Here is a 12,653-nt window from a genome sequence, read left to right as displayed (position 1 = left end):
TTAAAATTAAGTTAAAAAGAACATGCCCTAAGTATGCTCTTTGACTATTTTTAATTATCTTTTAGACTTTAATAGATTAATCTCGATTTATACTTTAAATATAGTATCCGTATAGAGTAAATTGTAACTATTCTACTCCGTAGAAAATAAAATTAATGTTATGTTAAAAAGTGTGACACTGAAACTCCAAATAATACAATATTTGTAAGATAGACAATATAAATAAACAAACATAAACATAAAAATAGTAATAGTACTTGAATATAATACTCCAAAACCTATTGAACACCGTTTAAGTTCAATCACTTAAATTCGTCGTCTTCCTACACCCCCTCTCCCTTCTTATTCTTCTGCTATTACAGATTTTTATATATTTTACGTTTTATATTAAAAAGTACGAAGTATAAAGTATTCATTTTGATCTTCTTCCAAAGGAATATAAAAAACCAGGATCAGAAAAATTCAACAAAAAATCAACCCACATTTTTGTTTCTGGGTATCTTTTCAACTCTATTCAAACTCTTTCCCGCTCTGTAATACATTACTCTCATTTCATTTCATAAATTTAAAATACCCACTATTCTTATTTTTCTGCAATTTATTTTGACAATAAAATTAAAAAAATAGCTTAAATGGTGAAGTGCATGCTGCCCATCAAGTGAACAAGATGAACACTAAAGCTCGCACGTCTCAACAGATTCGAAAACACCCTTTGAATCGTCAAAATGTATGAATCTTCTACTTCTCTGTATATTTTTTTAATAGTTGTTTTTGTTAATAATTTTTTTTTTTTTTTAATTTTTATGGGTTGATTTTTCTGTTATTCCCAGCTGTCATTTGAAAATTTCTTGGTGGGTCTGTTAATTTGATATACAATGTTACAATCTGAATTTTAGTTGGCAAATGGGTATTTTGTAAATCTGGGTTTTCAAAAGATTAAATCTTTCTTTCTGGGTTTCTGCAATTTTATCTGGAAAAAGATAGAAATTCCTTATCTTTTGAGCTACAGAAAGTAAGCTAGCAAAACATATAACTGTCTTTTTCTATTTTTATATCATTCTTATCTTTATTTTTTTTAATTGAAAAAAAAAGAAGATTTTTGCTGGGTTTTGCAGTTGATATCATTTATAATTTTTTTTTTTCCAAATTTGGCATTTTTTTACAGGAGAATAAGGTGCAGATGCAGGGAACTAGATCACCAAGTGGAAACCAAAAGAGCAAAGAGAAGAAATTGGCATTATTGCAAGATGTAAATAACATTTCCCATATTTAAAAATAATATTTTTCTTATAATTTTTTTGATTTTTTGTTCAATTTATGAATTGAGGATTGGAATTCAGGTTGACAGATTGAAGAAGAAGCTCAGAGATGAAGAAAACATACATAGGGCCCTACAAAGAGCTTTTAATAGGCCTTTAGGTGCTCTTCCTCGTTTGCCACCTTATCTGCCTCCAAATGTAAGTAACACTGTTTTTAATGAAGTATTGAATCTTTGTATTAATATATAGACTAATGTTTTCATTTCATTTGATGATTGTTGGATGAAATTGAGCTTAAGTTGTTTAATGATTATAATTTTAAGTGTTTGTGTGGATTTTTGTAAATGGAGTAATTTGAATTCCTGAAGGGTTGTTTTGATTTCAGACACAGGAGCTTCTTGCAGAGATTGCTGTCCTAGAAGAGGAGGTGGTTCGGCTCGAAGAGCAGGTTGTGACTTTCAGGCATAACTTATATGAGGAAGCTGTATTCATTTGTTCAAAGAGGAAATTGGAGAGTCCTGTGGATTACTACGAGCGAATATTGAGTAGATGTTCATCTAAAGATGAGCATTCTGATTCAGAGATATCTCCAATATCAGTTGCCAGAACGGCGTCAACTTCATCTGACATTGTGTCTGATCGTTCTTCGCTGTCACTAGCTAGAACCACCTCAACGTCATCTGATATTATTTCAGATCAAACAGCGCAGAATTCTAGTGATTTGGTTAATAGGAAAGGTGTAGTGGATGAACCTAATTCGACTGCAGATTCTTTGGAAAACTGCAAACAGAAAGAAAATAAAACACTTAGCAATTCCAATAGTAGGAATACAAACATTAAAACTCGTCATATTAGGAGAAATTCTGGTGATTTGATGAATGGGAAACAAGGTTTGAGTAATCATGATTTTTCCTTGGAGTTAATGAAGGAGAAGAAAGGAGAAGGTGATAAGAAGTGTTCTATTAACTTCAGAAACATTGAATTCTCAGAAAGAAAACTTTCCAGGGTCAAGACACCGGTTAAGAAGTCTTCTTTCAAGCGTCAACCATCTCAGAAACAGCAGGTATATTTGTCTGCGGTGCTAGTTACAAGTTAGAACATGAAACATGTTCTATACTGCCATGATTCTGACATTTTTTGTCTTTCAGCCAGTAAACAAAGAATTAGGAGGAGACAGCGAGCCAAACAAGATCTCAGAAGACATATTGAAGTGTCTGTGTAGCATTTATATAAGGATGGGCACAACAAATGATAAAGGAACTCAGCTGGACACATCACCTTTATCATTTGTTTCTCGACAAAAGAGGGAAGATTCTGAGTTTCAGGATCCTTATGGAGCTTCTGCAGAAATCAAGGCTAGAGATATTGGTGCTTACAAGAATTTCTGCTTAATTGATGCTATCTCGTTTGATCTGAAACGGAAAAGAAATGCTCTATTCTTGCTTCATAAACTCAAGTTAGTTGCTGCATTTCCCTATATTCTCACTATCTACATTTGGATTGATTGCGTATTAGCATTTTTACTTATCTTAATTATGGGTGTTACTAGGCTCCTCCTTGGAAAGCTTGCCAGAGTCAGCTTGGACGGTCTTAGCCACCAGCATAAGCTTGCATTCTGGATTAACACTTACAATGCCTGCTTGATGAATGTAAGGTCTCAATGCCAAGTACTATCTTGAAACTCTCAACTTATGTGCTTTGTGCTAAGGTTATGTCACTTTCAGGCTTTTCTAGAGCATGGAATACCCGAGAGTCCAGAAAAGGTTGTATTGCTGATGCGTGAGGTAAAATTTCTTGAGGCTGAGCTAGTTTGCATTGTAATATTGTGTCAGAATGTTCCTTTTACAAGTACTGTTGGCTAAACTTGGATAGGTTTTATTAGATCCTCAAACATTTTTACAGTACTGAATGCAAGATGTAGATTTTCTTAATATACATACCTTAAAACGAATTCAGATATCTCTGCAGCTGATCATTGTTAGGCCACTTTGTCGATGCATATTAGTATACATAAAACCACAGCTAAGATTCCTCTGGTGTAATGAGTAGCATAGTCTATCAGGTTCCTCTGGTGTCGGGTTCTAACTGTTATTTACAGAACATGCAGCTGTGCTCATCATCTCTTTTATATAAATACTGCTGTACCTGTATGAGTCACTTAGGTACATTGGTATGATATTCTTTTGTATATGTTTAATAAAAAATGCTGGTTGTCTGATAATAGCTTTAATGTATCTTAGGAAATGGTATAGTATGGAGTTCTTTCACTGCAACTTTTTATAAGTAAAATTAAACTGTTTTGAAATTTTTATAGGCAACGATAACGGTGGGAGGCCAGAGAATGAATGCAATCACAATCGAGCATTTTATTTTAAGATTACCATACTATTTAAAACAGGTAACCGACACTATCTTTGTTACTATCTTCCAAACAGAGATCAACTCGATGCTTACTGTTTAGTAAATCAACATCCAAGGATGTCATGTATACTGATCTTGCTACATCTTTCTTTCTCAACAGGGTGGCAGAAAATCTGCCAAGGGTGATGACCTAAAGGCAAGCGAGATGTTTGGTTTGGAGTGCGTAGAACCATTGGTCACGTTTGCCTTATCCTGCGGAAGTTGGTCATCTCCTGTTGTAAGTTTTCCCATTACCTTAGCATTTGATTTGGTAACTTAAAGAATCTGAAATTGGAAATGCCCATGTAAAATTGGTTATGAATATATGGATATAGTTCATTCAAATTTGCATGAAGTGGTAAGAAATTTGATTGCTTCAAGAAATTTGATTGCTTGGTTTTCCAAATATAAACTTTTTTACTATCTATACTCAAAGACTAATTAAAATAGTTATGGTCAAAGTTGCGAGGTGACAAATGTGCAAGTCAAAATGGTACAACAAGAAAAAACATGAGTATAACCTTGCAAAAAGTAAGTTAAGATAGCACTAGCAGATATGGAGAAAATTTACTCCCTTCGTCCCAAATTTCCACATGAATATGTGCACTATATATTTGCTCAGAGATAAAGGTGTAAAAAGAATAGAGAGTAATTTGTGGGCGAGTATAGGGCCCAAATTTAGGGAAAGAGTAGAGAGAAATAACTTACTGATAGCAGAATGTACCGAGTAATACAGGACATCTGAAAATGGATTAGGTATGTAACTTAAATGGGGACAATGGAAACTGAGTGTATTGTTAATGAGGTCTCTTGATAGAACCTCATAGCACCAATCCTTCCCTCTTAAGTTGGAAATTCTCCCTTTGCTCATTGTGATTATGTCTTGTTAAAACATAGGTGAGGATGTACACAGCATCTCAAATTGAAAGTGAATTGGAAGTAGCAAAGAAAGAGTATCTCCAGGCGGCAGTTGGAGTGTCGAAGAATGACAAGCTCTTAATACCGAAGCTGTTGGATTGGTATCAACTTGACTTTGCGAAGAATTTAGACTCATTGGTTGATTGGATTTGTCTCCAGTTACCTGATGAGCTTAGGAAAGAAGCATTTAGCTGTCTTGAGAGAAAAGAAAAAGTTAATCTTTCAGATTTAGTAGAAGTGGTACCATATGATTTCAGTTTCAGGTACATTATACATCCATAGCTTTTTTGTGCAATTTTAGATTTCATTTCCAGCCCCTGGAGCAATTAGCAGGCCTGTAATTTACTAGCACAAAATTACACAGAGTATATAGTTTTTTTTTTTTTTTTTTTTTTTTTTTTTTTTTTTTTTTTTTTGGGTTTATTATATCAAATTCTTTTTTTAGTTGGTTTTTGTGAGGCTGCGAAGTAGGTACCTCTATATGTCCACAAAGGCACAAACGGAGCCTCTGTATTGATTTGATTATTTCATTTGATATATGTAATTAGTTTCTTTTCAATTGCTATTTTACATCATTTACTGTCAAAGTTACGATTTAGTATAAAATCAGATGTCTTTCTACTCAATGGTTAATTAGTATTGCCAACAGAGAATCGTCTGTAACTCAAAATGATGCATACTGTTTTTTTTGTCAATTGATTTGAATATGCAAAACATGAACAATATCCAATGGAGAGTCAATGTGATCATGTTCAAAGGCAACTGAGGATCAATAGGGAATACAGTAACGCAGGCATTGTAACAATGTAACATACTGTATTAAAGTCTTTGTAATCAGAAACAATAGTAAGTATGTACCACGTAAACAGCGACATACTCACACGAGATAGAATACATATCTCCTTTGGTTGACTGACTGGCCGGCTGCACCAAATCTGTGCATCCAGCATCCTGCATCCTGCAGACATAGTTGTATCTTACCTTCTTCAGTACCACCAGTCCACCACACAATTTACTTCATTTTGGACCGGGATTGCCTTTTTTGTACCTACAATCCAACCAGTCCAACAGGCTAACATACCTACAGTCTTGCCTAATAAATTAAGACTGCAATCAGAGAAATTGTGGACATTGCGGCGATCTAACAAATGATTTATCACATGAAATTCACATTAAACAATCATTCTGTTTGTTCATTTCCCAAACTACCTCGAGTACTAAATATTATCCTACTGTAACAGACCACTCTTACATTTGTGATTCCATTATCTAATTAGAAAACACAAAGTATCGCTATTTATGGAAAGGGTATGCACATGCTTACATAATGCACTGAACTAGGAAGTACGGACTACTGCACTGCAGTCTGTACTAGTGTACTGTACTGTACTGTATATATTAAATCACTTGGGTACTAAATGGACAGCAGGACTACAAAATATATTTTTCATTTCTCTTTCTTTTGAGACTTGGGCTCAAGCCCATGTATGAGGCCCAAAGAGTGATATGGGCTTGAGTTTGTTTGAGGGCAGACAAACAGATCATTGCAAATCCTCAGTTTCCCTTAAGTTAACTGTTTCCTACCTGAACTCCCACCCCTTCACTTTTGCACTATAAATTGTTAACGTTCTTAACTAATTTTCCTGCTTTACTTTCCATGGACGATTTCGAATGACAATTCATGTTAGCCAATCCCAAAACCTTCAGATTAAGGCTTTGATGTTAATAGTAGTAGCAAATAGCAGTAATGGAGTTGGAGTTGTTACTTACAATATGATAAACCATGAAACCAATCAAGGTTGTAGCTTAATCTGTGAGAACATCACACATCACAGTCTAACAGGCCGTCACAGGTCGTTGGCCACTTGCATATTACAATAACACCACTTCAATTGATGAAACTGTGGTCCAATTAACAATAAAGAACATTGTTGCTGGTGGTCCTTTATCCCAAAGTCACATATATTATCCTTTCATCCGATGGTTGATCTTCACAATGGCTACATAAGTTATGCCGCCACCACGGCGTTGATCAACATCCACCAAGCCGTAATGCGATTACTCCCGTACGGTATAAGTTCTCTGCAATACTGAAAAGATCAAAGTATGTGAGCTGAGATAGAAATCCAAGCTTCTATTGTTCCACTTTCTTGCCAAATCATTACTCCATAATTATGAAAAATAAGAAGTTAAGAGCATGTAACATAGTTTATGTTACACATATTCTCAATTATGAAATATATGTAGTTTTCAACTTTTATAAATCAGATATATCTTCTATAAAAAGTATTGGGTTGAACATAAAATAAAAAAAAATAAAAAAATAAAAAAATAAAAAAAAAAAAAGGAACCGAAGAACACTAAAAGGCAATATATGGAAAGTCTTTTGGTTGTAAGATCGTTTGACTTCAGGGCATCTTTTATGGTAAAGGTCTGGGGGAAGAGGTCAAAGATCCTTTGGTATAAGTTGAACGCTATCCAAATTCTCCCTCTATCCCTTATTGTTTGCAACATTTAATCCAAAAAAACTCTCACAAAAAAATTCGGATCTATGTTGCAAAGAATAAAAGACTAATTTTTAATGGTAAAAAAACCAACAATTTTTCTACGTTAGATACTTCTAAGTTCTAACTTTGTATTTAAGACAGAACTTTGCACGATAAACAGATCGAATTACGTACAGGCATAGAGATTAAACCTTTTAATCCTTTAGATCGAATGTTAAACAATTAAGATCTAGGACCAGACAGCTTTCTCTTAACCAACCCAAATTGTGCACACAATCATTCAACCCTACCTAATCCGACACATAGCCAACACAAGGATCTTATATGCACATATATTATTCCCTAATTGCATTGACAAGTCTTTCAACGACCATAGCTAAATTACAACTAGATTGCATGGAAGCAAATTTAATTGAGATTAGTTGATTAACATTAAAGGCACATTTAATTAAGATTCTAATATGTATTCTTTGTACGTAATGTATTACGTAAAGGACTAAAGGTCCAATACGTAAGCCACATGCAAGGATGGTGTTGTAGGGTAATTAAAGATCTGCTTTGTCTAGCTATCTCCCCTGCATTTTTACGAATGAATAAGGAATCCAATGTATGTATGTAATACTTCGTATGAAATTTAACTTCTTTAAAAGTATAAACGGATGATAAAAGAATATATTGATAACGACCATACACAGTAAGTAGTATAAACTATTCTTGCAAATTGGCTATTCATCATTTCAGGCTTCAGCATCACTCACAAGTCACAGCACACTTAATTGATAACAACTCTCAAAGAAAGGAAGCAAATGTTTCCCTTTCACCTTACTAGATACCAACATGATGAGTAAAAACTAGTCATTAAATGTGACTTCATAGGCAAACAAGCTGGATTAATTTTTAAAAATTTCGATTAAAATTTAACTTGAGTCCGAAAATTGTGAAGTGCTGTAATACGGAGTAAACTCTCTATTATTCCATAACAATTAGATAAAAACTTGTACATTATATTTGACATCCCAATAAATAGAAGTTATATATATATATATATATATATATATATATATATATATATATATATATATATATATATATATATATGTACAAACAAAACATTAAAAATAGAATAAATTAGAAATTTCAAGATTTATAAACAAATAAACGCAATATAATAATATGGTAGAAATTTGTAACAAAATGAATACAGTAGAAAGATACATAAAACGCACACCCATAATCTTGATAGAGCAAGTGACTGTAAATGAAGGACCAGCAATAGCATGATCAAGTTGATTAAAAGGAAAGACTGAAAGTAATGGCATATAGACGATTGCTAGTCATTGGCACTTGCGCGGTTGTATAGAGCCAATTTGATAAGACAAAATACAAATAGTAATATGTAGATCGTCTGGTTCTCAAGAAAATGCTATATTTAGGTCATAGATTTTATTTCTATAATCAGAGCCATGAATAACTCACAACTAGACAACTTGCAATTCTTCTTATAATAATTATTAATACAAAGTGCTTGCACTGTTTACTTTCATTGCTTAATTAACTTTGCTCTTATATATAAAGAAACAACCTTTATGTCTTTATTCTTTACACAGTAAACTTGTTAACAAAGGAGGAATAAGGGATTGGACACATGTAAATTTTCGAGGGAATTTTCTCCTATTCATTGTGAGTACACCCTTTTTATCGATTGACCATATTCTCGGGGCTCTTTTTTGATTGGTTAATCAAAAACCAATTATTTACCCACTTTATTTTCTCCTATTTGTTTAGAATTTGTTATATACACCCGTATATCGTATGCCCGGAATTATTTACTTATTTAATCAACATATAAGCAAATAATATTTTTACTCATTTGTTGGTTAAATGAGCAAATAATTCCAGGGCACTGTATAATAGGTTCTCTTGTTTGTTAAATATTGCACAATTTGCACTTTCATACCAATACTGTTCAAACATTTATTTTTTGACTTTGAAGATATTAAATTCTTATAATTTTTTACTCTTACACAGTACTCGTATATAGAGTAATAAAAATTATTTAAGATTAGAAATATGCATTTGAATTAGTTAATAAAAAAAAGTGTACTGGTACTATTTACCAATTTCCGCCAATATCAGTTACCAACTCGTGGGATTATTCACTTGGCCAACAGCAATTCGACAAACAGCATCCGTGAGAAATGTACAAATTGGTCCATCGCAACAGGCCAATCAATAATTACATATTAAATTCTAAGTGACCGACGAAACTAAAGCTAACCCTACAAGTCCGAAATTTTGAGCCATAATTTTTTTTTTTTAAGATCTGATTTCTTTTTTTTTTTCCAATCAAAATTATCATGTACAGTAATAAATTACAAATGTTTAAAATACGATAATCACCAAAAATATACAAATAAATTGATGAAAAACTATAAAGATAAAGATCATGTCAAGAAGTAATTGCACAACCAATCCCTTAAACTTTAATAATCACGATTATGATGGTAGTTGCGAGCAAAAAGAACCTCTTAAGTAATACAAAGTACGGAGTATATATATTGTATTCATTCTTATATCTCTAGGATTTATACAAAGCTTCCATAGTCATCATGATTGATTGTACAAAACAAATACAATTGCCAATTTTGTCCGTCAATTCGTCAAATACTCCATCCTTTTCAAGTTATATGCAATAATTTGACTAACACATTTGCACAACTTTAACCATTTATATTTCTAATATATTAGTAAAAAATTCAGTAGTAATCATTTTACTACAGAATAAGATTTGATATTACGTGTACTTCGTACTACACTATTACGTAAAATTTACTGTCAAAAAAAAAAGAAAAAAAAAAAACTAGAAAAAATTTAATCCCAGCAATTCCAATTAGCATTAAATCAAAGGGTCCCAAAAAAATATGCTACAGTAATGTGAGAGTGAAGGGGATATGATCTTTTAGCTGGCAATTTGGCAAATTGACACACACACTTGTTCAATTAACCAATGATTGGAGTATGGGACCAGATAAAAGGGAGGAGCAACAATCTTAGATCTTCCGCTTTTCTTGACAGAATGACCCTAAATTAGTTCTCATTGGTCAGCGCATGTATATCCATGGTCCATCTCATGCCTTCCTTTGCTATTTGCTTAATCATCAAATTTAATGCCATAACCTAATTAATTATTTGCTTCCCACCAACTACAAATCTTTCCAAATCGCTTGAGAAGCCAAACAAACTCATACTTCGTAGTTTAATACGCAGTACTACATAAATGCACACTTATTTAGGCTCCGTTTGTTTAATCTGAAAACACTTTACCTGAATATAAAGACTCATTTTCTACAGAAAAACATGATTGTAAAATTAGTTTTTCTTATTTGTTTTATTATAGGAAAATATATGAAAAAACAGAAATGGAACTAAAAGGAGGGGAAGGATAAAGGAGAGAAACTAATTAAAGAAGTGAAGAGTTTCAGTTTAGTTTAGTTCAACTCTAATAAGTTTAGTTCAGCTCTAATAAGTTTAGTTCAGTTCAGTTCCGCTCCGCTTCGCTCCTAATTTCCTTCTCTCATAAAATATTAATTTCAATTCAGTTCAGCTCTGCTCTGATAAGTTCGGTTCTGTTCAGCTCTAATAAATTCAGTTTTGTTCAGCTCATTTCAGTCAATGAGAACAGGCCCTAAAGAGGACAATAAGCATATTTTTTTCCCAAAAAGTAGCTTTCCACTTTTGGAAAAATCATTTTCCATCTTTAACGAAACAAAGGAAAATGAAGAAAAATATTTTCCACCAAAACAAACAAAGCCTGAGTAACTGTTTAGTTATGGATTCCTAAAGGAATTTAATACCCTTATCAACAAAACAAGCACCTGAGAATGGTTTAGAAAACCTTAAGATAGTGTTCATATCATTTCAGTGAAAATGAAATGACTCAAATGATACATCAATCTCAAGGCCGGATTTTTTAGTAATTATTTTTCTTTACTTGAGTTTTTACATCTAAATCATTTATATCACAGCAGAAGGCGAGTTATACAGACGAGTTGCAAGTTTTTACAATGACACCAAGTGTATTTCCTTGGGGGCGCAGATAATTCTTCCATATTAAGCGAAGCCCCCAAAAAAAGAGAAAATACAAATCCTACCTCATGAAACAAATTCAAGCATTTAAACCGCTAGTTTTACCAGACTTACTTCAATATGTTGCCAAATATACATCTTACAGCTACCTTCAATTACTAATAACATGTTAAGCTAATTTTCAATACTAGAATCAATAATTATAAGGTCTACTTTTCCAGGATCTGTATATGCCTGACTTCAGTTTTTATTTGTCTATCATACAATCATGTATGCAAAAGAATATGCTCATCTGGAAAGGAAAAGTTTACTATAAAGAGAATAAGCACTAACCCACGCACATAGCGTACTTAGGCATAGAAAGAACTGTAAGTTGCCCGTGTCACTGTATAGACTAGCAAATGGCAAGCTTCTAGTTCTTAATATATAAAATAAAAAAAATAAAACATGCAAACTTGTCCATAAATATTATTGTGTAGCTAGCTAGGCATATGAGGAACACCATCAAGCCCGTGTAGCTCGAGATTAGCAACTGGCATGATTCTAGCATTCAATTTGCCGCTTTACTGATTCCAAATTCTTTATTCCTTGTGGCTTTTACATGTAAGTTCTAGCATTCTATATGATGCTAAAAGTTGAATAAAATTTAAGAAGTTTGTAAACACATTCGGCTGCTCGACCCTCTAATATAACATAAATGTTGAGATTAATTTACACTAAAAAATAGATATGGTACAACTAGTTCAATGCTGCCAGAAGCATATCATATCATATCATAATGATTTCATTGGCTTGATATGGCAGTCAAGTAGACAAAATAAGAAACTTTTAATATCCAATTTACAACTTGCCTTAGTGGCAATACTAGCTAGAGGATAAAGGTAGGGTGAGAAGAACACTTCACCACCATCTATTTGGAGTACATTGTTGAATGCACCCCAGTTATGTTATTCCTAGCCTCTAATATAGGGTCCACACCGCCTTATACACAAGGTTAAAAGGGTGAAAAGGCATCGAAACCTCTAGAGAAAGAAACTAAATGCTAGAACTCAATTGCAGAAATATTAACTGATTCTAATTTCTAAATTCTGATAATGTTATACTCCCTCCGTCCTATAATATAACGGTATTTAAGAAATAGTCTTTACATACTATCCCAAAAAAAAAAAAAAATTATTTTTTATCTCCAAAATAAGGAAACAGGAACTATATTATGAGACGGAGGGAGTATATTAGATCCCTAGAGTACAATTCAAAAACAAGGTAAAAACTAAATAAAAATGAGCTTAACATGGAAGTTCCTATAAGTGGGGTGTACTGAAAATGATTTCCCACCAAAATTACTATACAACAAAACATTACCATAACTTGGCTAACGTTTCTTCAAAAAAAAACATTACCATAACTTGGATTTGCTGTATGGACCCTGACGTGTATAAATAACGGACCAATCATTTAATGTACTCATCATGTGCACAAAGAC

General features: G+C 32.9%; 1 protein-coding gene and 1 long non-coding RNA gene across 5 annotated transcripts; one reads left to right on the top strand and one right to left on the bottom strand.

Moving 5' to 3' along the window:
• The first annotated feature begins 267 nt into the window (after nt 1-267).
• On the top strand, nt 268-4,890 carry LOC145563527 (uncharacterized). Of its 4 annotated transcripts, none has more exons than XM_081623995.1 (11): nt 268-496; nt 628-727; nt 1,181-1,249; nt 1,341-1,457; nt 1,645-2,322; nt 2,408-2,715; nt 2,809-2,908; nt 2,984-3,043; nt 3,574-3,657; nt 3,781-3,897; nt 4,557-4,890. In XM_081623995.1, the coding sequence occupies exons 2-11, from the start codon at nt 668-670 to the stop codon at nt 4,857-4,859; spliced, it is 1,896 nt and encodes a 631-aa protein (XP_081480121.1). In that variant the 5' UTR covers nt 268-496; nt 628-667; the 3' UTR covers nt 4,860-4,890. The 4 variants fall into 4 exon arrangements, with proteins under 4 accessions (XP_081480121.1, XP_081480109.1, XP_081480115.1 ...); XM_081623983.1 differs by having other exon boundaries at nt 1,166-1,249; XM_081623989.1 differs by having other exon boundaries at nt 268-727; nt 1,175-1,249.
• Nucleotides 4,891-5,350: 460 nt separating this feature from the next.
• Nucleotides 5,351-7,010, bottom strand: LOC145563556 (uncharacterized). The gene is made up of 2 exons (XR_014094558.1): nt 6,348-7,010; nt 5,351-5,625 (listed from the first exon to the last, which is right to left on the bottom strand). It is a non-coding gene; the product is annotated as an uncharacterized LOC145563556 (long non-coding RNA).
• Between the last annotated feature and the right edge of the window lie 5,643 nt (nt 7,011-12,653).

The sequence above is a fragment of the Chenopodium album genome, chromosome 1 (genome assembly GCF_948465745.1).
Source record: "Chenopodium album chromosome 1, dcCheAlbu1.1, whole genome shotgun sequence".
In the NCBI taxonomy this organism is placed as follows: Eukaryota; Viridiplantae; Streptophyta; class Magnoliopsida; order Caryophyllales; family Amaranthaceae; genus Chenopodium; species Chenopodium album.
Note: the sequence above shows the minus strand (reverse complement) of the source record. Positions and strands in the feature narration are given on the sequence as shown.

Coding starts and splice junctions, on each gene's coding strand:
- LOC145563527 (XM_081623983.1), top strand. CDS start 668: ATGAACACTAAAGCTCGCACGTCTCAACAGATTCGAAAACACCCTTTG. Junction 3,044..3,573: donor TTGTATTGCTGATGCGTGAG/GTAAAATTTCTT, acceptor AAATTTTTATAG/GCAACGATAACGGTGGGAGG. Junction 3,658..3,780: donor TACCATACTATTTAAAACAG/GTAACCGACACT, acceptor CTTTCTCAACAG/GGTGGCAGAAAATCTGCCAA.